This window comes from Pogoniulus pusillus, chromosome 11 (genome assembly GCF_015220805.1).
Source record: "Pogoniulus pusillus isolate bPogPus1 chromosome 11, bPogPus1.pri, whole genome shotgun sequence".
Classification (NCBI taxonomy): domain Eukaryota; kingdom Metazoa; phylum Chordata; class Aves; order Piciformes; family Lybiidae; genus Pogoniulus; species Pogoniulus pusillus.
The window spans coordinates 9,665,278-9,693,089 of NC_087274.1; the positions used below are offsets into that span (position 1 = coordinate 9,665,278).

The 27,812-nt window shown below is 45.1% G+C and overlaps 1 protein-coding gene across 5 annotated transcripts in view; it reads right to left on the minus strand.

Moving 5' to 3' along the window:
• The window catches only part of SEC14L1 (SEC14 like lipid binding 1), a 54,417-nt gene that overhangs the window by 4,039 nt on the left and 22,566 nt on the right, over positions 1-27,812 (minus strand). For 4 of the 5 annotated variants that reach the window (XR_010303970.1, XM_064150929.1, XM_064150930.1 and 1 more), the window contains exons 3-14: positions 23,465-23,614; positions 23,245-23,376; positions 20,930-21,058; positions 20,455-20,689; positions 14,131-14,240; positions 12,383-12,572; positions 9,373-9,461; positions 8,350-8,420; positions 6,044-6,215; positions 4,478-4,612; positions 2,639-2,773; positions 1,355-1,606 (exon numbers count right to left, since the gene is read on the minus strand). Coding sequence is in view for 4 of the 5 variants with exons in the window: in XM_064150929.1 (XP_064006999.1) it covers positions 1,355-1,606; positions 2,639-2,773; positions 4,478-4,612; positions 6,044-6,215; positions 8,350-8,420; positions 9,373-9,461; positions 12,383-12,572; positions 14,131-14,240; positions 20,455-20,689; positions 20,930-21,058; positions 23,245-23,376; positions 23,465-23,614 (1,800 nt within the window). In the remaining variant the exon portion in view is untranslated. Of the gene's footprint in view, positions 1-1,354; positions 1,607-2,638; positions 2,774-4,477; positions 4,613-6,043; positions 6,216-8,349; positions 8,421-9,372; positions 9,462-12,382; positions 12,573-14,130; positions 14,241-15,730; positions 20,122-20,454; positions 20,690-20,929; positions 21,059-23,244; positions 23,377-23,464; positions 23,615-27,812 lie in introns of those variants that run through there. The other variant, XM_064150933.1, reaches the window with a different exon arrangement.

The window sequence follows — 27,812 nt, forward strand, 5'->3', positions numbered from 1 at the left end:
AGAAAGTGCAATTCAAAAGGTCACTGCCCATATTTCCAGTCTAACACTTCCAGGTAGGTGGTTTCAGGAGCTCCTTCTGCAAAGGCTGCCCAGCTCTTATTTCACAGTATCACAGTGTCATCAAGGTTGGAAGAGACCTCACAGATCATCAAGTCCAACCCTTTACCACAGAGCCCAAGGCTAGACCATGGCACCAAGTGCCACGTCCAATCTTGCCTTGAACAGCTCCAGGGACGGCGACTCCACCACCTCCCCAGGCAGCCCATTCCAGTAGCCAATCACTTTCAAGTCAAAAGGAATAGCAAAGTGTGGTTGTAAACATGCTGCATGTAATATCAAACTTGGTAATTAAAAGACAGGTTACAAATGCCATTAAAAAAAACCCTTCAAGAACTTTGGCCACAGGGACCTCTTTAAGGTGCCTGTTAGAGGGCCAAACCCACAGTAGCTCATTCTTAATTTCCAGACTTCTCTCACTACTGAGGCAAGACACTATGAAGCTTGCTTCAGAAAAGAATGGTCAGAATCACAGAATGGTTTAGGTTGGAAGGAACCTCAAAGTTCCATCCAGCTCCAACCCCCTACCATAGGCAGGGACACCTCCCACTAGAATGGGTAGCTCAAGGCCTCAGAGAATCATAGAATCAGTCAGGGTTGGAATGGACCACAAGGATCATCTAGTTCCACCCCCCCTGTCACAGCTAGGAACATCCTACCCTAGATCATCCAACCTGGTCTTGAACACCTCCAGAGAGGGAGCAGCCACAACCTCCCTGGGCAACCTGTGCCAGTGTCTCACCACACTCACTGTAAAGAACTTCTTCCTAACATCCAGTTTAAATCTCCTCTCTGCCAGTTTACACCCATTGCTCTTGTCCTGTTGTTACGAGACCTTGTAAAGAGTCCCTCCCCGACCTTCTTGCAGACTCCCTTCAGATACTGGAAGGCTACTGCAAGGTCTCTTCTCCAGGCTGAAGAGCCCAAATTCCTGTAGCCTGTCATCATAGGAAAGGTGCTCCAGCTCTCTGATCATCTTTGTGGCCTCCTCTGGACTCACTCCAACAGTTTGATATCCTTCTTGTGCTGGGGGCTCCAGAACTGCACACAGCAGGAAGCATGTCTGGCTGCTTTCTGCATGTGCACTTCCTTCTAGGTGGCTTCTCTGCACTCCTTGCTGCACTGATGTAAGCTCCCCTCAGAACAGATCCCATGTCAACACTGCCCCCATGCTTTGCAGCTGGGAAGCGTCAAGCAGTCACGAGCTGAATCACCATTCAGTCATCAATAATGATTGCGAATTACATCACCTGGTTTTGGAGCAAGCCCTCACCTGCTCCCACACAGGGGTTCTTACCTGCACACTCTCCCCTTCTTTGCAGATAAGAGGAGACTCCACCATGCTGTAGTCACGCCCCAGCTGCCAGACTTTGTCTATCAACTGGACGTTGTTCCCACCAGGAGATGTAATACTGTGAGCTCCCAGAGAGTCCTTTTTAGGAGGCTGTGGGGCTCTTTTGGAATGGAAGATGTTGAAAACGATGTCACCCTTGCACACGTCAAAATCCCACGTGATCACAGATGAGGCATCCACAATCTGAATGAGAACCTGAGGCAGAAAAGTCATATGAGACAACAGCAATTTGCTCAGTAACAAACTCCCACCAGAAAAGGAGACAAAGAATAGAGCTTTTCCTTGCTTGGGCTTAGTGTGGGCTGTTAAAATGGTATTGTAGATACAAGTTCTCTCCTGAGGGAGAGTCTTTGTTTTAACACACTGCTTTCAAGAGCTCTCAGGTAGCTTCTGAGAATACTGTCTTTGCTTAGAAGGATATGGCTTTGAATAAGATGAAAATCAGTTGTATTCTCTAAATGGCAACAAGACAATATGAAGAATGGTCACAAACTTCAGCTTCTCAAGCATCATTATGCAGCAGAACTACAAAAGAACAAAGGTGGAAGCATGGCAACTAAATAATCAAGTTCCATCTGGGTGGTGAATGGCTGAGAGCAGCCCTGAGGAAAAGGACCTGGGGGTCTGGGGTGATGAAAAGCTCAACATGAGCCTGCAGTGCACACGTGCAGCTCAGACAGCAACCCTGTGCTGGGCTGCAGCAAGGGAAGTGTGGCCAGCAGGGCAAGGGAGGGGACTCTGCCCCTTTACTCTGCTCTCCTCAGACCCCACCTGGAGTCCTGTGTGCAGTTCTGGAGCCCCCAAGACAAGAAGGACACGGAACTATTAGAGTGAGTCCAGAGGAGGCCACAAAGATGCTCAGAGGGCTGTGGCACCTCTGCTGTGAGGAGAGGTGACGAGAGTTGGGGCTCTGCAGCCTGGAGAAGAGAAGGCTTCGAGGAGACCCTGTAGTAGCCTTCCAGCATCTGAAGGCACAGGTTGCCCAGGAAGGTTGTGGATGCTCCCTCCCTGGAGCTGTTCAAGGCCAGCTTGGATGAGACCTCGAGGGACCTGTGTGTGATACTGTGACCTGTTCTAGTGGGAGGTGTCCCTGCCTATGGCAGGGGGCTGGAACTGATCTTTTGAGGTCCCTTCCAACCTAAACCGTTCTATGATTCAATCTCATTTTCAGCTCAAGAGTCACTCCTGAACAGAGGGCTGAAATGAAAGGAGGGTAGGAGGTAGTACCTCATGTGGAGCTCCTTTGAAGACACTTGCAGACTGGTAGATTGTTTCAGTCCAGAGCTTTATGTCTTCATTTTCCAGCTCCTCTGCTGTTCGGTAGAGGGACTTGGGGACCAGCCCCCCCTCTGGTACTTCACACTAGAAGCATAAATAGGCATTAAAAAGTATCCCACCTGCACATCCCCACCCTGTCATGCTCTCTGCTTAATAACTTCAGAAATAAAACACATTCAAGCAAAGAGAAAGAAACGTGAACAGAGTTTGAAAGTCTTTTTATAGCTTGCACATCATACACACATTGGTTTGTTTCAGAAGGATCTGGTTTGGGCGAGTTTGCAGAACCAGACAGCAGAGGAACAGCTCTGGTATGCACTCACTAGCCAGCAGCAGAGAACATGACTCTGCAGATGCTGTAGGCATCACCTAGACTGCCCTAAACTGAAGAAAGAGGTGAGCTATCTCAGAAACCTGAGGGAAGTGGGAAGAGCAACTCAGCCTAAGAAACACAGCCTACAGAGACCTGAAAGAACTAGGGTAGCTAAATTTAAGGATGAAGAATGGTGAGGAAGCACAGCAAGTTCCCAAACAGGTAAAAAGCTATTGCAATCAGGAAGGTAACAGCTTCGAAGCTACAACTGCCCTGACAGCTCAGTACTGGAACCAATTACTGAGCTTCCCTCTGCAATCTTCCCTTTATGAAGTCAGGCAACCATCTGATGAGGAAGAGGTTCCACAGGAGTGTTTGGGGCAGTAGAAATGTTTGATAACTGAGTTACAACAGAGTTGAAAGCATCTCTGGGAAGCCATTTTCCTTCAAATATCCAGAAGTAAAGAAGAGAAAGAGACTCTGTCTGTGAGCAGCAGGAAGCACTGAAGCAATTTGCTTTCTGGTAGCATTCACTTTTGCTTACTTAAGCAGTGGATTTTGCCAGCTTCCCAAGCTCCAAATTAGATAGCACAAACTCTCTGCTCTTAAAGCTACTGCTGGAGCAAAAAGCAGCCCACTGAAGATAAACACATACTCTGCCACATCTAACAGTACTTCATTATCATTTGAGACCACATCCAAAGAGGCCTAGGTGAATTTTCAAGAACAGCACAGCAATCACTCCCAGAAGTGTTACAGGGGCTTAAAAAAGCAAGCCTGAAAATATATTTTCACCCAGCTGAGTTCAGAAAAAAGGCAAAGGCTCCAGAAAATGCCTGAGTTGTACTCCTACACCTTAGTCACACCACTGAGCCTGTGTTGTCAGAAACAATAAGAGAAAATAATCCTCACAGCATCACTGAGATGTTAAAATGCCAGCTCCAACTGACACCCACAGGCTAGGCAGGAGGGAGTTCTTAAGGCACGTGGCAAGGGACTGAGAAAGGGCAGCACTCTGCAGTACCCATTTTTTGGTGTTTGTTGTGGGCCAATGCACACATTGCACCAGATCTGGCTCTTTGTTAAGCCCTGCTAGCAGATGTGCCACATCTCTTCTGGCTCCCTGTGGTATCAGTTAGCTCTTTCAGGTGATGACAAAGACTCTTCTGGTTAGCTGATGTTGATAGCTCTTGCTCAGTGCTGTGCTACCAGAGCTGCTTGAACCTGACAGGTAACAGAGGCTGTGCCTTTGAACTGTGCAGGGCTACTTTGCTAAGCCATTTGCTATTCACTGTGGAGAAAAGTGGATCCAGAAGAAAACATTATGCCTGCCACCTTACATCACAGCCCCCTTCTCCAAACTGTGCTGAGACTCATTCTGTGCTTCCAGGCTTCTTTGTTCAGAGTGGAAGGAAAAGCTAACACTCCCCCACACACACACTCAAGCTGCTCTGTGCAGTAGTTTATATTCATACCATGCACTCTCCACCAAGGAAATCAGGGATAATTTCTTTATCGATGTAATCCAGCAGTCCCCCAGGACCCTGGTAGTCATTTCCAGCATAAATAAGGAATTTCTTTCTAGTGTTGTCATCGATGAATGGACTAACCTACAGAGAGAGAAAACCAGGAAAGATCAGGCTCCTGCACTGCCCTCGATTAGATTTGGAAGGCATCGGTTTGATGGCATTAAGTGTTGCCATCCGGGTCATAGAATCAACCAGGTTGGAAGAGACCTCCAAGATCATCCAGTCCAACCTAGCACCCAGCCCTATCCAATCAACTAGACCATGGCACTAAGTGCCTCATCCAGGCTTTTCTTGAAGACCCCCAGGGACGGTGCCTCCACCACCTCCCTGGGCAGCCCATTCCAATGCCAATCACTCTTTCTGTGAAGAACTTCTTCCTAACATCCAGCCTAGACCTCCCCTGGCACAACTTGAGACTGTGTCCCCTTGTTCTATTGCTGGTTACCTGGGAGAAGAGGCCACCCCCCACCTGGCTACAATGTCCCTTCAGGTAGTTGTAGACAGTAATAAGATCACCCCTGAGCCTCCTCTTCTCCAGGCTAAACAGGCCCAGCTCCCTCAGCCTCTCCTCATAGGATTTGTGCTCCAGGCCCCTCACCAGCTTTGTTGCCCTTCTCTGGACATGTTCCAGCACCTCAACATCCTTCTTGAATTGAGGGGCCCAGAACTGGACACAGTACTCAAGGTGTGGTCTGACCAGTACTGAGTACAGGGAAAGAATAACCTCCCTTGTCCTGCTGGCCACACTGTTCCTGATGCAGGCCAGGATGCCATTGGCTCTTTTGGCCACCTGGGCACACTGCTGGCTCATCTTCAGCTTACTGTCTATCAGTACCCCCAGGTCCCTTTCCTCCTGACTGCTCTCCAGCCACTCAGTCCCCAGCCTATAGCACTGCTTGGGGTTGTTGTGGCCAAAGTGCAGAACCCTGCACTTGGCCTTGTTAAATCTCATCCCATTGGCCTCTGCCCACCCATCCAGCCTGTCCAGGTCCCTCTGCAGGGCTCTCCTACCTTCCAACAGATCAACACCTGCTCCTAGCTTGGTGTCATCTGCAAACTTACTGATGCTGGACTCAATGCCCTCGTCCAGGTCATCAATAAAGATATTGAACAGGACTGGGCCCAGCACTGATCCCTGGGGAACACCACTAGTGACTGTCTGCCAACTGGATGTGGCACCATTCACCACCACTCTCTGAGCTCTGCCATCCAGCCAGTTCTTGATCCAGCACAGAGTGTATCTGTCCAAACCATGAGCTGCCAGCTTGACTAGGTCACACCAAGAAGCCAAATTAACCCACTGGGTAAGCAAGTTCTCAGGCAGGGTTTCTAAACTCATTCCAGGAATCCCATAACAGAGATGTTTCCAAAGGAAAATGCTTCCTGTTTTAAGGGAGCCTGGTTTCTAAAGTGCTTTTACAAGGTCTAAGTGTGCAGCAACAAGGTATAAGTGCGTACAAGGTATGAGTGTGCAGAGAGTGAGCTGGAGAATGCCTCGAATTGCCAACATACCAGTGTCCAAAGAACTGGGAATACTCTTGGTGCTCTTAGGATAAGCAGACGACCCAAAGTCTCAGGGTAATTAGCTTCCACCACCTCAATGATTCTTAGCAATGCTTTGACACCAGGTCGCCATAAATGTCGCATGTTCAGGCCTTCTAGATCTACTAGACAGGTCCAAGAGCTGAATTTGAGACAAAAATAAAGTATTTGAGAGGCATAAAAAAAACCAGCAACAAAAACAATGGAAAAAACCAACCAAACCCCAAACCCAACCACCAACACACACAAAAAACACTCCAAAACAAAGCAAATAAAAGAAGATATCAACAGCATCACAATTCCACTTCCTTATGCAGGTGTCTAATGTACAGAACATAGAATTATAGAATCAAGCAGGTTGGAAGAGACTTCCAAGATCATCCAGTCCAACCTAGCACCCAGTCCTATCCAGTCAACTAGACCATGGCACTAAGTGCCTCATTCAGGCTTTGCTTGAACACCTCCAGGGATGGCGACTCCACCACCTCCCTGGGCAGCCCATTCCAATGCCAATCACTCTCTGGGAAGAACTTCCTCCTAACATCCAGAGCTCATGTTTAGGTTTCTTCTACTTTATCTACTTGCTTCATGCTACCTGTAAACACCAGAGCTTAAGAGCCTTAGACCAGGAATTTCCAGAGTGTGTGCCAATGGGTTACAGATTATGTGCACTGATTCCCTTACACATTACACATTCTCCCACAGACATTTCAGACACCAGGTGAAGGTTAACATGCAGCCAAAAAGGATCCTGTTGACAGCCAGCCCAAAGCTGAACCATTGCTTTTACTGGGAAATCAATGGAGTGGCCATGCTGGTGCTGTGAAGCAATGCACCATCCCTGCTAAAACAGCCACAGCGCTGTCACTCCTCACAGCTAACCCTGGTGTCAGAGCTCAGAGAGGACAAGCTTTTTCTATAGGAAGAGAGATGTTCTTAATGCTAAATACTGAGCACCAGCATATGCTTCAGTGCCTTTCCAAGTTCAGGTCTCACCCTGGGCATGAATTCAAGATTTACAGCTGTGCTGCACCAGCCAGCATCCCTTAAATTATGCATAAGGCTTCTATGAAACCACAAACACTTCTTTGTTTCCCTTTAAATGTTTAATATCTAGCCCTTCAAAATTACTTCTACAAATGAAGATCTCCAGTAGGCAGCACGATTTCAGTGCTACACACATGAAACTCATCTCTTGAATTCGGCCTCCCACTGAGAGCTGGGGCAGCAAGTTCTTTGACAGGGAAAAGATAAGTAGGCATACCAGGCTTCCATGAATCCTTAGGGATTAAGGGGGTCCAAGAAACACTATTTCTTTTCAGGGCCACTCCTGCATTTATTTCACACCCTTACATCTATTTTGCAGATAACACTTTCATAAGTGAGCCCTGCAATGACTTAAATGATGGGATACAGCAGGCAAATTTTGCCTGAACTTCATGTGAGGTCATGCCAGTACATGGAAGACTAGATCCCAGCTTTCACAGGAGCTTTAAGCCCTTGCCTTGGATCAAATTTTGGGTAAGAACAAATGATGATAGGAGAATATAAACAAGAACTGAGCATAGAGCCTTGGCATGGACTAGTGATGAACAAGTGACATGAAAACAATACCTGAAACTACTGGAAAGGTTATCCATGAAATCATCATGGCCTTTTTTGGCAGCCTGTACCAGTATCTGCCTAAAAAAATCCCCCAGGCACAAAAATGGGAGTTGGAATGCACTGTCTTGCAGATATTTCATGGCAGAATGTTTTAAGCTGAAGGATAGTAGGTTTAGACTGGAACTTAGGAAGAAGCTCTTCAGTATGAGGGTGGTGAGACTCTGGAATAGGTTGCTCATGGTGGTTGTGGATGCCTCCTCCCTGGGGGTGTTCAAGGCCAGGTTGGATGAGCCCTTGAGCAGCTGAGTGTAGTTGAGAGGTGTCCCTGTCCATGGCAGAGAGGTCAGAACAGATGATCTGAGGTCCCTTTCAACCTCAGCCATTCTCTGACTCCATGATTCTGTGTTGAACCACCATGAGCATGATACAGACTGATGGAGCAGGTGGTGTTCCCTCAGGCCTGACCGAGCAGATTCACTCTAGTGGTAACTGGGAAGGTTCTCAGCTAACTCTACCTGTGCTTGTACCTGCTTGCAAAGCACACAGCTTTGCCTTCACTTGTTCCATTTAACACGCTTTGGTCAGCAGCATCACACGGCCTGACAGTCCCACACCCCCTCCCCATGAAACCAAGTAGCTCCCAAGGAGCAGATCCAGCAGTTGTATTTTACCTTATTGGCCTGCCAAATACTTTTGTATTCTCCTCACATCGTCTCAGTCCTTCCTCATTTATTGAAAGAACCTGCACAAGAAAACATGCTGGTTAGGGAAGAGTCTTAAGTTGACAGGATAAAAGGAAAAGAGTTTCTATCCAAAGATTAATTCAAACTACAAGGCTCAAACCAGCACAAACACTTCTTTTCCCTCAAAGGATGAGCTAGAAATCTCTACACTTGCCCCATTGGTTGGTCTTGTTGAAAAATAAACATGACTTTCCCTAAAAGCAGCAAAACGTAAACAAGATCCTCCAGAAAACTGAGATCCTGGAGTGATACAGACAAGAAGTCTCCTTACACTTCTGTCCTCTTAAGCATTGACTCCCTGTTTACTCAGAAATTGGAGACCTTTTCTACATCAAAGAAAGTAACCTTGGAACAAAAGCAGGGCAAATAAAATTTAGTATGTGGCTGGATATGTCACTGGAAGTGAAAAAGGAAAATCCAGTCCCTGTTTCTAGTGGTTGCTATGGCCATGACTGTCATTATTAGGAGTCAAAACACATTATTGCAGACCTGGAATTCTGCCAGCTTTCTGCTTGGAAACTGAGCAGATCCACAAAAATGGTCTGAGCGATGCCTTTGGAGAAGAAAAAACTACAGGCAAGTACTTTTTTGCTGAAAAGTATATTATTCTTATCCTAGCAATACAGACTTGAAAAAAGATCTGAGCATGGCATTTTCTCTTCTGTACAAGTGCAGAGACTTGAAGCACTGCACAAACTGCAGAAGAATCTGTGAAAATGCTAACCAAGAACAACCAGCAGCTGCCAAGAACTACGCCTTTCCGCCAACAGTTTGCAGTTGGAAAGAACGCAGAAAATCGGCTACCAGGAGCTTTCAGATGTATTCAGACCCAAACCAGACAGCCAGAAAGTACATCAAAATAGCCAGAGTGATGAATATTCCAGCAGGGCAGGAAATTTCTAAATGAAAATAGCACATTGCTAGCAACTTGTTGGCTGCAGAAGCACTTACGTATCGAAGCAAGGCCTCTTCCCCTAGAGCTCGCACCAAGCCTTTGGTATCCATCTGGCCCAACCTCAGCACGTACAGTGGGCGACCATCTGAGAAACAAGAACAAAATGCATCAATGCAACCCTTGTTTTTTACAACAACAGCCACTTTTCTGTTAAAAATCCAAATGGAAAGAAGCCAGTCAGTCCAAAGTTCCTTCTGCAGAGCCTGGAGCAAATGGCAATAGAAGACTTTACCCTGTCCAGCTCCACCAAAAGGTGACCTGTAAATGAGCTGTCAGTTTAATGGAGACATCTTGATGCAAAAATAGCTGCCCTATCTGCAAGGAAAAGTCCAAAGTGTACATGGATACAAGATACTGTGTGTACATGAGTACACACAGTATCTTGGCACAGACAATTAAAGACAGAGGACTAATTAGCTTCCAGGAGAGCTAGAATAAAAACTGGAGCCCACTAGCCCAGCTGAGGAGCTGTAGCAAAAGCTGAGTCTTCTATCAAATGTGATGCAATACTGCTCTGGAGAGCTCACAGCAACCTTTTTGGAACAGCAACTATGCTGAGCTGTGGAAATTAATGAAAGAAAGTGTTAACCCAGAGCCCTGCTTTCTGCAGTGTTTGCTGAAGTCACACCTCCCAGCTGTGTCATTACACACTATGCGGAACTGGCACTCAGCCTCTCTTATGCAGGTTAAGCCTGGAGACAACAGGCTCTGTTCCAGAGATCAGTTTCAGATGGACCCTCTGCCTTCACAGCCTTGCTTTTTCACAGCCATCTTGTTGCATAGTGGGGCATCCTGATGCTGCCCAGGGTACAAAGGCATTAAGCTTAACAACTGCACTGGCTGAATTTGAGAATCAAAGCTTGCAATTCTGGCTCTTCATAGTAGGAGCTAGTTTGAAACAGCTTCCATCCTCCTCCCAAAGCTGTGATGCATTTTAAAAACCTTTGCCTCATCTGTTCTAGCACACAAGCTAAATAATCACCAGCTTGTGAAACTGAATGTGCTAGGATACAAAATAAAAACTAAACAAAAATGAAGAAGAAAAAGCTGTCTACAGAAAGATCTCCCTGAAGTCCTCTTGTCTGTTTAGCTTCACCTTCCTCCAACAACTCCAAAAAGAGGTATCCAATTGTCATTAAGTCCCTTAAAAAAAAACACCACCAAACAAAGAAGCAAAACTGCAAAGTCAAAGCAAATTATTTACTTGGCAAAGACACTACCCCTCTGAAAGCTCACAATACTCTATATTTTACCAGGTGGTCGAAGAGAAAACGTTATTTTAACATCAGCACAGCACCATCTTGGAATGTGCTGTTTAGCTTTTCAAACACTAAACAAGAACTGTTATTAAGCCTCATAGCAGGTCTGCCTCCCTCACAGATGCACAAGCATCCAAACCCCAAACCAAGGGCTTACCAAGCCTGCTCCACCCAAATGACACACGAAGCAAAGTCCCAGCTGACAGAGCTGTGTTATTGGTGTGTGTTTTATATTCCATTAGAGCTTTATGATTTAAAAAACAACACCATTCCTGTCAAAATAAAAACCACTCAGATGTACAGAAAGCTGTGTTACTTGCAAGCCAAAATAACAACTTGCATTCTCTTGCACTCACAGCTCATTCCAGACAACACACTCCACAATCCCTGCTGCCTTTGCTTTGGTGCTAACAGCTGTACAGAATTCAGCTGGCCTAGGCTGGCACATTTAGCATGTGTAGGAAGAAAGGGGAAATAACTAGGGAGAAAGGTTTAAGTAAAAAAAACAACCTACCCACTGTAAAAATGTAAATTATAGAGAGCTGCTCAGTTTTGAAATTCTGTTTGCAGCACTGACAAAGCCAGGCTTCACTTGTGGGCATGCTGCAAAGAGATCAAAGGTACTGGAAGGGAAAGGAGCGGGGCATGAAGTTCACCACAAGATTGAAGAACTTCTCAGAAAAACATGAAACAACCCTTTGATGTATTCTGTACCTTTCTACTCCCTGGCAGGACCCAGTTAGGTGCTACTGACAGAGGAAGTCTTTGCAAAGCAGGGACAAGGCACTGACAAAGCCAGAATGCATTCCCAGGTCTTCTCCTTTGCAGTCTTTCCAAGCATATTCTCATTTTTCATTTTTCTCAGTCTGAGGTCTACCAAACCCAAAGCAGCAGGGAAGAGCCATTCAAGCTCTCTTCAGCTTTACAGAGATTAAACTTCTACTATGTGCTGCCTCTCTTCTGACCACTGCTGCTGCCAGCATCCTGTCCTGTTTCATACGCTTCATGTAACGGGAAGAGCTAGCAGAACCAATGGCGCCTAGTGGGGAAAAGACTAAATCAGAACACAGATAGCTCCCAGTAAGAGTGTTTCCTTCTCTAAAGAGCCCAGCTTGCCTCAAGCAACAAATTCCAACACGTTTCACTTCTATGTATGTGTTTGCAACAAGATCAGCACATGATAAAGCAAGCAAAGGGATAGGGGAGGGTGTCAGGCACAGCCATCTGTGTTTGAATGCTCTGGCCATGGCTCACCACACAAAGGCAAGTGAGCCAAAGCTTCTTCCCTTCTTAAATAAACCTACTCTATTTGATGTTTTTGCAACATCCCACTTATCATTAAGCTGATTGTAATGCCAAATAAGTATTCATTTATGCCATCAGCAGACTTACACAACAGCAGAAATATGTTGATTAGAAAGATACACTTATTTACAAACATCTTTTAATCACTGAAAGAGAATATTCAGCATTTGCATAACACCCTTCTAAGTATCTTTCAGCACTACAGAACTGCAACTAATAACTTTTTTTTTAAGCTACTGGCAGAGCAGAGCTTTTTAGCATAGTCAGAAAGATTAGGACCTAGGAGAGTCTGCCTCCGTTGACTGAGGAGTTAGCAACATCAATTTAAATGCGTTTAGTACATAACTAGAGCTGACTGGGAAGATGGTTGTTAAGAGAGACAACAGACAGCTTTAATTAAGGCCATTAAAAGGCTGTTCAATATCCACCCCATAGAGCATACCTTTGTCATGGTGATGCCAGCCTCCTGCATAGTAATCCTGGAGCACCTGAGGAGGGTTCCAGGTGTCTAGAATATAGTCCACCTGGTGCTGTTTACGCCATGTCAGCGACTGGCAAAGGATCTCTCTTGCTTTGTCAATGTTGAAGTCCCGGGCACGCAGGAATCTTAGAATGTGCTCATCCTTTGGGATCTGTTAAAAAGACAACAAAGACAAAACACCACCTGATTTTGGGTTCAAGGTTTGAAACAAGAACAAAACAAAACACATAGCAGAAGCTGGAAAAGGTGCAGCCCTGCACCAAGGTAGGAGGATGGAACTCATGCTCAGAAGTTACTCAAGAAAGTCAATTTTTGTTTGCAACAAAACCACCTGTGCCCTGCCAAGGTACTGCAGCTACCTTCAGAGAAGGGATATAAACATTTATAGAATGGTTTAGGTTGGAAGGGACCTCAAAGATCATCCAGTTCCAATCCCCTGCCATAGGCAGGGACACCTCCCACTAGAACAGGTCATCCAAGGCCTCATCCAACCTGGCCTTGAACACCTCCAGGGAGGAGGGATGCACAACCTCCCTGGGCAACCTGTGCCAGTGTCTCAGCACCCTCACTGTAAAGAACTTCTTCTTGACATCCAGTTTAAATCTCCCCTCTTCAGTTTAAGCCCATTACTCCTTGTCCTGTCATTACAAGACCTTGTAAGTAGTCCCTCCCCAGCTTTCTTGCAGGTCTCCTTCAGATCCTGGAAGGCCATTTCACACACTCTAATGCAATTGCATCTGTGTGAACACACTAAGCCAGCCCAGTTTCAATTAAACTAGGGACAAAATACAGGCTGTATTTCATTGCTAAGTAAAAAGAAGCTGAGCCACATGCACTGTGAGGGACACAGACCTGCCATGAGGGATTGAACTGGCCATATTGCTTCCCTTTCAGTACTGCACTTGGGGACATAGATTGGAGATGATCACAGAATTAACCAGGTGGAAAAGACCTCTATGGTCATTGAGTCCAACCTGTCACCTAATCTTTCTAATTAACTAAACCATGGCACTCAGTACCTCATCCAGCCTCCTTTTAAACACCTCCAGGGATGGTGACTCCATCACCTCCCTAGGTAGCCCCATTCCAGTGGCTGGTCACTCCTTCTGTGAAGAACTTCTTCCTAACATCCATCCTGAACCTGCCCTGGTGCAGTTTGAGACTGTGTCCTCTTGTTCTGTGACTAGGTGCCTGGGAGAGGAGACAAACACCTGCTTGGCTACAACCTCCCTTCAGGTATTTGTAGGCAGCAATAAGGTCTTCCCTGAGCCTCCTCTTCTCCAGGCTGAACAACCCCAACTCCCTCAGCTGCTCCTCAGAGGGCTTGAGCTCCAGCCTCCTTACCAGCCTTCTCTGGACACGTTCAAGCACCTCAACATCTTTGTTAAGTGATGATGTTTGGCCAAAACAAACAAACAAAAAACAGGTTATTGTAGAATAAGGCAGACTTAGAAGTGTGCTGTTATTCCCTTGTGCTGTTCACTGACACAGGAGCTGTCACATCAATGATTTAAGCACTTCTGTAAGCCACATCAGCTGGACAGTCACAATGAACTTCATTTGTTGCCACTGTACAGACTTAGGTTTTGATCATGGTGGGCCACTAACAAGAACAGTTAGCCATAGTAGGTGTGGCATGCTCTTCCATCAGGGTCTACCTTGTGTATAGCACGTTCTGAGCCAGCCAGAAGAGACCAAGAGTAACTTACTTTGCCTTTGTGTGTCTCCTGCAGCCACTGTCTCAGTCGAATGAGGCAGCTCTCCTGTATTGGTGTCAGGTCACCCAGATAGCGCTTGATGTAGTCTGCATCCAGCTTGTCTACAAAGAGAGGTACATGTGATTAGAGTGGTCCTCAGCTGACCTAGTCAAAGCAGCAAGTGATCTTATCTGCTGATATCCAAAAGCAGAGAAGCAGCTGCTCTCTGTTATGTGCAGTCAGAACTGCATGAAGTTCCTTTGAATCAACGAAAAGGTGAGCAAGGCAACACCCAGAGTCATCCTCATGGTGAAGTAAGAGGATTCATACTCTTTCTTAGCTGCAGAAACTAAGCATTTTGCCAGTATATTCATATTTGTCAATCCACAGCACCATAGGGCTTGCTGCTTCTGGAAATACTCAGAAGCTTTGATCTAAATCTCCCAGTTCAAGATTTTCCCAAGTTCCCTTATTAACTGCGAGAGGAAGATAAAACAAAACACTCTGCTCAGAGAATCCTTCAGCCCTTTCCCCCTCGTTATTCCTACAGTTAAATCCATCCCCGAATTTCAAGATAAGAAGTAGGCCATTCATTTGCAACCTAATCAACAGTTAAGTGTTTCACTACTCCTATCTGCTCTTCATTTACTAAAACACTGACCCTCTAACAGCTACCCAGGCTGTCTGGTGTGGTACTGCTTTGCAAGCCTGCAGTTTAACATTGTGTGGTAGCAAACTAAGAGCATTTTCAGCTGCCCATGAGAAGCAGCACAATGATGAGAGCATCTCCAGTGCAAAAAATACCACTAAACCAAATCAGAATCACAGAATGTCAGGGGTTGAGATCATTGAGTTCAACTCCTTCTAGGCAGGATCACCTAGGGCAGGTCACACGGGAATGCATCCAGGAAGGTTTTGAAGTCACCAGAGGAGGAGACCCCACAACCTCTCTGGGCAGCCTGTTCCAGTGCTCTGCCACCCTGTAATGGTTTAGTGCAACGGCTACACTCCCCTGCTCCTGCAACCCTCTCCTCACCAGGAGATAAGAAAGGGAAGGAAAAAAAAAAAGGCAGAGGCTTCTCCCCTGCTACAAATGTATCAGATAGAGAACAGAAGGCAAAAGAATACCCATCTGAATCCAGTAACAGGGAAAGGCACAGCTGCCCACTCAAGGACCAGGAAAGCCACAGGGGGACCAGTCCCTCTTTTCCAGGGCCACAAAGCCACACCACCATCACTGCAGTAGTTGATAACTCATGATTCTGATAGTGGGGAATAGAAGTATATATATACACACACATATTTATATGTGTATATTATGTGGTTCAAACCACTACATTCTCCCCCCCTTATTCCACACTATTCTATTCTGACAAATGCTCAGCAGCAGTTGTCATAATAGATACACAATTTGCTGTGCATTCTCAGCCTAGAGTGAGATTATTCTGTGGCATACAATAAACTTTTCCATCTTCCTGCATTACCCACCAGGTCCATCCTGGTCCTTGGGCCAAAGCAAGCCCATGAATGGGTCTGATTTTACCCAAGAAAGGGCTAACCCAAACCTTCTTCCCTAGCATACTCTTTACATGTACCATGGGAACTTTATCACCTTTTACAGCACCCGGCAGCTTGGACTGGGCAGGGCCGGCACGATTCGTATATCCTCTGGTGTTGACCAGCCAAGAGGCTTCTGCTATATGTGCATTCCAGTTTGTGAGGCTTCCTCCTTCCACTGCTTTCAGAGTGGTTTTCAGCAGGCTGTTGCAACGTTCAACTCTCCCATCAGCTGGAGCATAGTAAGAGATGCGATACATGCACTCGATGCCACGCTCTGTGGCCAAAACGTCTGAAGCTGTTTCCAAAATGAGTTCCATTCTCTGACTCAATCCTTTCTGGGCTGCTGCATCACCACAGGATTGTTTTCCAAGGCCTAGGATGGTGTTCCAAGCAGTGGCATGGGGCACTGAATATATTTCCAGTGATCCAGTGATTGCTTCTACCATTGTAAGCACAGAGTTTCCTTTGATGGTCTGTGGCAATGTGGTGTAATCTACTTGCCAAGCTTCCCTGTAGTTTTATTCCAGCCATCAGCCCTATACCATAAAGTCTTTATCCACTTGGCCTGTTTGATTGCAGTGCTCATTTCACATTCAGGGATAACCTGTGCTGTAGTGTCTGTGGTTAAGTCCATGCTTAAATTCCAAGCCCATCTGTATGTTGCATCTCTCCCTTTATGGCCTGAGGCATCGTGGGCCCATTGAGCTAGAAATGATTCAGTTTTATGTTGCCAGTCCAGATCTGCTTGAGCCACTTTTAATCTTAGTAGCTTGATCTACCTGCTAGTTGTTGCAGCGTTCTTCAGTGGCTCAGCTCTTGGGCACATGGGCATCTAGATGATGTACTTTGATCACCAAATTCTCTGGGTGGCAATATCTTGCTGCAATTCAGCTGCCCAGATGGGTTTACCTCTGTGCTGCCAGTAGTTTCTCTTCCAGTGCTGCAGCCATCCCCACAAAGCATTTGCCAATATCCAAGAGTCTGCACAGAGGTCAAACACCGGCCATTTTTCCTGTTCAGCAATCTCCAAAGCCAGTTGGATGGCTTCCACTTCTGCAAACTGACTTAACTCACCCTCTCCCTCAGCAGCCTCTGCAACCTGCCAGGTGGGACTCCACACAGCAGCCTTCCATTTTCAGTGCCTTCCCACAATGCAGCATGACCTACCAGTGAACAGGGCACGGAGCCTCTTCTGCACAGGTCACCTCCATCTCCTTTGGTGTGGTCCCAAAGTCTTCACCTTCTGGTTTATTTGTGGTAGCTTCTAAGATTCCTGGGCAATCTGGGCTCCCTGTTCGAGTCTGTTGCTTTATCAGTGCCATCCACTTGCTCCATGTGGCATGATGGTTGGAGGATATTCCCTCTTTGAGCATCCGGCCCAGCACTGGCAGTCACGGTGCCAGGAGAAGCTGTGTTTCAGTACCAATCACCTTTGAGGCAGCTCCAACTCCTTCATATGCTGCCAGTATTTCTTTTTCAATTGGAGTGTAGTTAAAGTCCCTTGCAACTCCAACTCCAAAACTCCAGAGGTTGGCCTCGTGTCTCTCCTGATATTTTCTGACAAAGACTCCACGTGGGAGAGCTGCAGTGTAGAGCACATTTGTAACCTCTTGTCCTGTAGGAACAGGTCCAAGAGCTACTGCATGCACAGTCTCTGGTTTGATATGTTCAAAAGCTTGTTGCTACTGAGGGCCCCTTTGGAAATCATTCTTTTTTCCGAGTCACTGGATAGAGAGGGCTCACAATCAAACTGTGATCTTGTTGACATCCTTTGGGATCTGGTGACAATTGTCCTGCCATTTTATCCCTAAAAACTGCATCTCTCTTGCAAGTCCCTTGACCTTGCTTTGCTTTATGGTGAACCTGGACTTCAGAAGAATCTGGATTATTTTCTTCCATTCCTTTGCTGTGTCACCCCACACAATGATGTCATCAACATATTGCAAGTGCTTCAGAGCTCCACCCTTTTCCAGTGCAGTGTGGATCAGTTCATGACAAATGGTGAGGCTGTGTTTCCACCCCTGGGACAGTCGATTCCTGGCACATTGGACTCCTCTCCAGGTGAAGGCAAACTGTGGCCTGCACTCTGGTGCCATTGCAATGGAGAAGAATGCATCAGCAATGTCAATCCTGGCATATCGCTTGGCTGCCTCAGACTCCAGCTGGTACTGAAGCTCCAGTGTCTGGCACAGCAGCACTCATTACTGGGGTGACCTCGTTCAGAGCACAGCAGTGCACTGGCAGTCACCATTCACCATATGACTTCCTTACCAGCCACAGAGAGTTGTTGAAGCATGAGTGAGTCTTTGTGATCATCTTTCATCTCTCTAGTTGTTGGTTTATAGATGGGTATCACAGAGTCCCAGTCAGCATGATATTGCCCCCAGTGCAATTGGCATTTGTTGGTCTTTAACATCTAACAACCCCACCATGAAGGGGTCCTTTGAATGACCAGACAAGGCAGTTAATTGTTCCTTTTCCTCTTTTTTTAAAGGCAGCTATAACAAATGCCCACTGGTACTCTTTTGCATCCTTGAAGTACTCTCTCCTAAGATAGCCTATGCCAAGGATGCATGGGGCCCCTGGGCCAGTCACAATCAGGTCTTTGGAATCATTCCCAGTTAGGCTTAGCTCAGCTTCTAACACACTTGGCTGTTGGGATCTTCCTGTCACACCAGAAACGTAGATAGGTTCTGTCCCCTCCTAGTTTGATGGCATCAAAGTACACTGTGTGCCCATATTTGCAAAAGCTTTATACTTCTGTGGGTTTGATGTACCAGGCCACCTGGCTCACACAGGCCAATAGACTTGGTTGTCCCTCTCCTCCACCTAGCTGGAGGCAAGGCCTTTCTAATCCTGACCAGAATCACTTGCATATTCTAAGAATGCCTTAGAGGCCCCTTTGAGTGGAACAGAGTCAGCACCAATTTGATTGTTCTTTTTGGATGATTTCCCACTGGAAACAGGGGCATTGTTCTTCCGAGGTTTCCTTGAAATCCACAGACTTCATCTAAAGCTGAAGTGGACTTTCCATCCCACTTCTTCGTGTCCTCCTTCTCCTCCTCATCAAATAAGAAAAACCAGAGGATACTCCAAGGTGTCTGCTTTCCAGACACCCCTCTCAGACAGAGAGATGCCTATGTTTAACAGCTGAAACCCCAGGCTGCGCAGGGGGCAGGAAATGGGCTGAGTCCTCTTGGAGTTGGTCAACCCTTTGAGTCCGTTCCTCCAGAGCTGAAACAGAGGCCTGCACATGAGAAGATAACTTCCCTTTTATTGCCAGAGCAGGGTATACACTTCACCCACTGTTTGCCCTTAGCCATCTCCCATGGCCCAGACTGATTGAGCTGGCATATGATGGTGGTGCAGCTCATAGAAACTTTCTTCCACACGGCTGGTGCGCACTGCTTCATCTGGGAACTGTCACTCGCCTTGCTGAGCTTTTCCAGCTCAGGTAGTTCCCCCCAGGTATTAGATGCTTTCCTCCATGGTGATCCATGTCCCAGAACGATCCTTTATATTGTCCTTGGTGGGATATATATCCTTCACACCTGCTAGAAGCTATCTCCAGAGGCTGAGGGTATGTACCAATCTCCTGGTAACTCTGTCAATGCTTGCTTCCCTAGACAGGGATTCCAACTGCTTGGCTTCCCTGCCTTCCATCTCCAAACTAATGGCTCCCATATCCCAGCATGGGAGCAACCAGGTGACAACTGGCTCGTTTGGTTGGCTGCTGTAGTCCTTCCATATATAGTGCATTTCACACCACGATAAAGATTGAGTGGTTCTCTCTGGCTCTTCTTCTTGCTCCCGTGGAAGCCATGCTTCATTCTCATCTTTTGCAGCAAGAGCTGTTTTCCTTGTGTACTTCCTTTTCTGTATATTGGCACACATTCACTGTTTGATGCTACTGCTGTGCCTCTTGGTCTGTCTGTAGTCCCAGAGATATCCTCTTCCTCTGCATGCTGAACGGCACTGAAAAGAGATCTACTCTCATGGGCCAGACCCCAACACACCACAGTGATTTGTCTCCTGGGAATTTTCAGGTTGACTACATCCTTTTATCAAGCATTTCACCAGCTTATCACGGTTTTGCAACCACTCAGGAGCGAAGTTCCAGAACACTGAAGGTGACCAGCAGGTCAAACACTGAACCAGGCTTTCCCATATATCATGCCACTCATGGTTATTCAATCTTGGAACAGGTCTTCAAACGGCATCCTTGGAAGAGACCTACGATACTACGACCAAGACCAGGAACAAATTTAAGAGGCACAATGTCAAAAGCAGTCTGGTGTTGGTGTCCCAATAATAATCAAAATCTTCTAAAGGCAAATAGATGTTCTCTTCTGTTCCATTCATCAGCTGGCTGAGACTACTGATAAATGATGACGCAGCACACAAAAGCTGCATCAACCAAATCAAACCAGCAAGTAGCTGCATCAACCAAATCAAACAGCATCAACCTTAAGCCACTTTGTCAGGGTGACAAATACAAGCATTGTAAAAGAAACCATGGTTATTGAAGGGCACAGAAAACCAAAACATGCATCAGAGCTTGTATCACACCAGCAGAAGAGGTACTGTAGCCAGAAAAGTGAACATCTTAACATGAAAGGAAACATACTCTTTGCATACTTCAACTTGACACCCTCCTACCAAAGTCTAACTGTCTTAATTAAGACAGCCACTTTCATGCACGATAGTTGAGCACCAAAACGAATGTAATGGTTTAGTGTAAGGGCTTATCCTCGCAGCCCTTCACCAGACTCATACCATCAGGTGTTTCTGCTGTGGTCTCCGAGGGGCTGCTAGAGGTGTTGGGGATCTCCTTACTGCTGGAGCCTTCCTTTGCAGCAGAGTCAGGTATGTTAATGGCAAGTGAAGCTGGTCGTCTGGGCTGGGATGTGCCACACTTCGGTTTACGCGCATCAGGGGGAGTCCAGCGAGGAACAAAAGTGATTCCTTCTCTCTCCAGCTGCTTCAGGTAGTATTCTATTATTTCTTTTCCCTTCAAAAAGGAAAACTTACTTTAGCTACTAAAAGGACTCATTTAGACACAGAAAGGTTTGGGCTGAAAACCTATTAAGAAGTCAGACCTCTGCAGAGATTCCACTTAAAAATACAGATCTACGACAAGCTAAAGAGCAAACATCCCATTCTTTGAGCAGAGCAGCCTGTTACTTAGCAGCAGCTGCACTATCTATTGTTAACAGTGAGGCAGGCACCTCCTGCATGACTGCAAGCTCACCTTTTTGATACTGCTGGTGTACTGCTTCATGGCAATCTTTTCCACTGTGCTTTCAAATCCAAAGAAAGATCTTATATCCAGACTTGCTGACTGTTCAAAACAGGTCCAGTCTTCATTGTCAGGATGGACCTGTTAGTTAAAAGCAGGTCATACAGCTTAGTTACCCATTTAGTACTTTTTGCTCACAGTATTTGTAATGACAGTTTCTCACTTTACAAGGTCACATAGTCAAAAGCATTCAAGTGGAACGTGCAGCCTTTTGCTCCTTTTGCCAAGCATGGTTCAGAAAAGGTGACAATACAGAAGAAAAGGCTGAGGAGCCCTCCTCTAGTCCCAGGGCTAGCACACTGACAAGAAAGAAGAGGGTAAAGAAATACTGGTGCAGCAGGCAAGAGCCAGAAGACTATCACATCTGTTTAACTAACTCTTATCTCATGCTCGATAAGGGCTGTGACTGTAGTGAAAAAGGGCAAAACACTCCACAGTGACCTTTGTGCTTCTGCAGGTTAGATCAACAGACTGAGGCCAGCCAACTTGAGGACAGCAGCAAGTACAGCATGGGCATTTCCAAGCACTGTAGTCTAGACACGTTTGCACAGATTGCAAACAGGTTTTGTAGACTGAAAACCATTTTCCTTTCCTGTCCTATGACAACAACTCCCCTCCAGGGAGGTGGTGGAGTTGCCGTCCCTGGAGGTGTTCAAGAAAAGACTGGATGAGACACTTAGTGACTGCATAGGGCTGGGTGATAGGCTGGACTGGATGATCTTGGAAGTCTCTTCCAACTTGAGTAATTCTAAGATTCTATGCTGCTGAAAGAAGAGGAAGCTTCTCAATATGTCAATAGCTGAATAAGCTTAAAGCACTTCCACCTTTCTTTTAGCTCATTATCTTAGCTTGCTGAGAGATGATCCTGAAAAGATGCTACTGCTTACAGTTGGACTAGATCTTAAAGATCTTTCCCAACTTAAATGGTTCTGTGACATGATTGATGACGATACTCTGAGGGAAAGCTGTTTTCTAACCTCTCTTCAGCAAAAGACAACTTGTATAAGGAATTTCCAGGCTGGGCTCTGAATCTGTAGCTATGTAAACGTTACAGAAGGCTGTATTTTTGGGCATGCAACTGTCCTGATGCCTTAAAGGTCCCTGCCCCATCAAAACCTGCTCAGATTGACTGGAAACAGTATCAGCACTTTATAAGGAGGCAACTACGGGAATAAAATTCAAACATTTCCCTTCATTTGCTTCTTGAATTAGGGAGTGGGGGGTATAACAGCAGCTTGTACAGCATAAGTAAGTGCAAATCATAGTAACAACATTTAAGAACCTTCTGTTCCTTTCATAAATTCAATTATAAAATAACTTTAATACAGAATTAGCTTTTAAGAACAATTTATTATTCAATTAACAATACAGTTTGTATTTGCCAATTAATTTCTTGCTCAAGTAAGTGCTGTGTTTTCTACAAATTTACCACATGCACTTTTCTGTATAGATTTCTCTTGCTTAAACAGAGCTTTTACAGAACAAACAAAAAATGCAGGTGGAAAAAGTATTTTTAAATGTGCCTTGGAAATAATTGCAGAAATAACAATAATCAACCAATCCAATGATAATGTTGAGTGGTTTTGACACCCAGTGACCTTTAACCATGGCCTGTACACAACAGAAAATATTATCACCTGCATGAAAAAAGAATGCTCCCAGACAAATAAATATTTGCTAGCTTTGATTTGACCTTTAACATGGATCTGAAGTTTCAGTGCTACACTCATGTGCTGTAGGAACCTAGGAACATTAGCTAAGTCATTAAAAAAAAAAAGATGAGTGCAGCAGAGCAGTAAGTACAGCCTCAGACTCCTTTGTATCAGAAAAGGTGTGCATTGAGAACCAAGAGTGATGGAAAGAATTAGGTTAAAACACAGCAGACTCGAACAGTTGTCTAAGCTGAGCAGAAGGCAAATAAACTGTGCTGAACTTTTAACAGTTCTGTCAGGGTATCATCAGCCTCACCAAGTTCCACACTGCTCTTACAGACCACAGATTTGCCTAAGCAGAGCTGTCAAACAGCAAATTATGTTGTGCTCTGCTCTCTGAGAAAATGCTCAAGCAAGAGGGTGCCAAGCTTGCTTCAGTTCTTCAAGCAAGAGTGTTACATTTAACACTAACAGCAATTAGCACTCATGGTGGTGTTTCGGTTATTTCTTCCTGCAAGACAAAAGCCAAGAACAATACAACTGCTGTTTGTGAGTCCTGAAGTCTAAACCCTGATTTAGTTCCATCTGTAGCCCCACCCAGAGCCTGTTACTCACTGTGTAAGAGCAGTGCTCTTTAATAATGACTCTGCTGGAGAAAGTTTCATTGTGAGCTTCTATATGCAAAGTCCTTTCTCGTCTGTTCAAAGAATTCTTCTGGATAAAGTAGACGTAATCCACTCCTGCAATCTGAGGCAGATGAGGTAGATTCCATTAAGATACAATACTCAAGTGGAAGAATATCAGAAGTATAAAACAGGCTCTTCAGCCTAATCACCTTTTTCAACAGCCGTGGTGCATCGATGTCCAGCTTGCAGCGCCGTTCAATCACATGGATAGCTCCATCCTCACTCTTGTGCTCATTTATAATGTCACTGTCTACAAACATAGGGATGAGAGGACATGTAGGAAACCTCCTTTCATATGCCTGTAAAGATGGAAAGGGAAGAAAACAAACTATCACCACAATTAATTCCTAAAGGTGTGCGTGAGGCTCCTTTGCTGACATCAGCATGAGGCCCTTCAGACCTGCTCTGGAAGGGACTGAGCCCTCCTGGAGTCCACATTATAACTGAAAAAAAACCTCAGAATGCATTCCAAACAATCCATTTATAAACGTGTTACTAATATAGCCCCTTCCAGGTTAAACAACTTGAAATAGCCCCATTTCTCTCCTCTCTTCCCAAAGGAAATTGTTTGTTCTGTACAATGCCAATCATCTTGTCAGCAAAACCAGCAAAATAAGACCCTCTGGTTCTAAAATACCACAAGACAAAACAATTACGTGTTGGATTAAGGAAAACCCACATGGTAATTATTGGTGTTTCACCAAGCTCTCTAGAGGGTTTTCATACAGCTCCCAAAGGTCTAATAAAAACATTTCAAAACCTATTTCTCAAGCTAATAGAGCTCTCGAGCTCCCTGTGCAGTCTTTGTAACAACTTTGCTGCACAGTTTACCAGCTCAGTTTTGTCCAACAACACACAGGCAGGCTCCCAGCTACAATGGGGCCACATCATACCTTTCAAAACATGAAGTTTCTTTGCAATAATCCAGAGCTAGCAATAAATAGCTTCCATTCTGCCTAAAGGATATAGTCATGTAAATAAGTTAATCTCTTAAAGACTTGGCACACAGAAGACTGCATTAAATCAGACACACTTGGGAAGGGCAGTTAAGAACTTGCTAAGATTCTTCAGTGGTAAGTCAATGTTCCCTCTTTTACTGATTTGAACCACAGGAAAATGAGAGTTATCCCCATTTTGGTTTTAGAAGCACTGTGGCTGGAAAAGTCATAGAATCTTCTGGGTTGGAAGAGACCTCCAAAGGTCTAATCCAACTCCTAAACTGTTAGTTCTTTCCCTTCTCGTTTCTTTGCTCATCACTACTGTTATCTCCACTTCTCCTTGGCTTTTTGTCCCCGTGGGGTAGCAGTAAAATAACTGATTCTTTACCCTTCTTTCCACATTCACTATCACCTAGAAAGATTGGACCAGATGATCCTTCAGGTCCCTTCCAACCTGGCTTCTATGATTCAGAATTCTTTCAGTTCTGCCATGATCAGAACCTAGTTGGCTTTGGTGGAACAGAAGGATATGCAAAGCTTCTCAATGCTGAAGAAAATGTCAGTAAGTAAATTCGAGCTAAAATATCCCCTCTGTCCTTTGAGATGATTTTAAGGGCTCTGAATATAGCTGCGTTGAAGCACAGGAAGGGCACCATCAGGGAGAGGGTGTGGAAGAATATAAGCAGCAGCTGCAGAAAATATGCAATGGTGGCTCTGGAAGAGAAAAGGGTCTCTTAATTCTCCCTTTAGAAGAACTAAAATAGTTTGTTAACAGGGCTCAAACACACTTTAAACAGTGTTACTATGGTGTCAGTGGTGCAATGCACTAAAACAGCAGCAGCTTTTTCCCCCCTTCCTGCAGGTTTTTAAAACCATTTTGTAGATCAATTGTCCCAAGTCCATAAAGCTCCTCTGTAACCTCCTAGAAGTACAAGCAGTGAGCAAGCACACATGCTCCTTCTTTCAGGCTTTGCATCTGTGCACAGATGGTTTTGTTTAAATTAATAAGTAATTTCTGGGTTCAGAGATGTGCACAAGAGAAGTGACAGAGCATTAGTGTTGTTACACAATAGTGACCAGTGGGGAAAAAAACAACATTTTACTGTTGTTCTAGAATCTCTCAAGCCCTTTCCCTGAACAAGTCTCAGCATTCTTTCTGTATTCATCCTGGTTTTAACAGTATGCAAATATTGTCATCAGTCAGAAAAAGATTTCCATGAGAAGCAAGAATTGAGAAGTAATTCTGCTTTCTCAGATTGCTTCATTTAATACTTATTTCTCTTTTATTTGAGGACTTCACCTTACAGACAGGAGAGGAGATATCTAACATTCTATCACTAATTTCAAAGTATTTTTACTTCTAGATCATAACAAATTTTCCCCACCTGAGCAGCCTCCTCTCTGCCTCTTTGCAATGAGTTTTCCCCACCTGAGCAGCCTCCTCTTTGCAATGAGTTTTCCCCACCTGAGCAGCCTCCTCTTTGCAATGAGTTTTCCCCACCTGAGCAGCCTCCTCTCTGCCTCTTTGCAATGAGTTTTCCCCACCTGAGCAGCCCCTCTTTGCAAGTCGTCATTGCACATACTGATGTATTGCTCATCTTAGTCCTCAAAATGCTTCCCATTTACCCTGTGAACACTTGCAAATCACAACATTACCTGTTCATAAGTGTTTATTGAACTGTGAGCATAAAAATGCCCGAGCAGAATTTGTTCTGAATGGGAAGGCTGAATTGAATGTGTTCATTTTAGAAGAGAACAAAATAATTATCTGCCAAAAGTTGGCAAGCTCAGTGCTTACAGCAACAAAGTACTTGAAGGCTTCAAAGTGATTAACAGCAACACAGGATTCTTTTCTCCCTGAAGAACAGGCACAGAGAGTATTGAAAACCGTTCACAGGCAATTTTATTGGGCTCTTAAATTAGGCTGGTTTTATTTCTTCATGTACCATTGCCAATATGTTCTCGTAGTGCATCATTTCTCAGCACAGCCTTGTCTGGAGAAAAAGTGATTATAGTAAACCATAGCCACATCAAAATATTCCATCTGATTTAAAGCACAGCTGTCTTTGCCACACGTGGCAAACAGTTCTCCTTCACGCTGCAAAGAAGGCAGGGAAAAGCTGCTCAGATGGGACACACAGATCTGGCTTCATCCCAGACCAACAGAGGACAAGAAGAAAACCTGTAGTTTGCAGTACAACACAGCAAGAGACACATGAGTTGAAGCAGCACATGCATCATCAAGACTAGAGCTATAAAAAGAGCATGAGGAGATAAAAAGAAAGATCAATAACAGAACTGAATGGCAACTGAATGTTGTGAAGGTGTTCTGAACTAGGAATTGTCTCTCAAGTCCAGCTCTGCAGACAGGAAATAACTGGCTGCATTATCCAACATTCCTTTCGTGCTCTGATAAATACAAGATGCCACACATTTTTTCCTGGGTGAGAGGCCTCTTTACAAATCAAGTCATTAGATATTACACACCTTCCTCTCAGGACTTCAGTTGCCATGTATAGATACAATCACAAAAGGCAATTAGTTCCTCAAAAGCAAACTGCAGTAATCCTAATGGATTCACTGCCAGAATGGAATGCTGTTGCTGAAGGACTAAATGCATCTATGGAGGAGTCACAATCGTAGAATGGTTATGGTTTGAAGTGATCTTAAACATCATCTAGTTCCAATGCCCCTGCCATGAGCAGCGACACCTTCCACTACAAAGCCCAACCTGGTCTCAAAGACTTTCAGGGATGAGGCATCCACAAACTCTTAGGGCAACTTGGGCCAGTGTCTTGCCACCCTCACAGTGAAGAATTTCTTCTTTATATCCAATTTAAATCTCTGGTTTCATAGTCTAAAGCCAATACCCCTCATCCCATCACTACACTCCCTAATGAAAAGTCTCTCTCTGTCTTTCCTGTAGTCTCCCCTTCAGTGCTGAAAGGTCACAAGAACGTCTCCCTGAAGTTTTGTCCAGGCTGAACATGTCCATCTCTCTCAGCTTGTCCTCACAGCAGAGGGGTTCCAGCTCCCTGATCATTTTTGTGCCCTGCTCTGGACCCACTCCAACAGGTGCAAGACTTTAAGCTGGGGGCTCCATAACTGAACACAAGAACATTGCAAGGCTGTTGCTCTATTCTGCCATTTCCTTCTGTCCCATTTATAAAACACAATGTGTGGAGATTCTGGTCTGTAACAGAAGTGACAAGTGCAGGCGTGCTCATCCTCAAAGCCTCCAGAGTTGGTGCTGGGCTTGACAGGAGAAGTCACAACGCCTCTTTGGCTAAGAGACATCTGTGTGCAGAGCTTTCAGAAGAAAACAGATTTTAAGCCTGCAATTCTGTTGCTCCCTAATAATGTACTTTGACAATTCCCCACCAGCCTCTGGATCGTTTGTGTACTTTGATGCATTAGAAGCTGGCTTTGTGCATCAAGTTAAAAACAATGCAGTATGGAGAAGCAGCTTGAACTTCAAATTTAACAGACTCATTATATAAGCCCTTAACTTTCTTAATGCATGTTAACAGCAAGAACACTGACAAGCATAATTTCATCC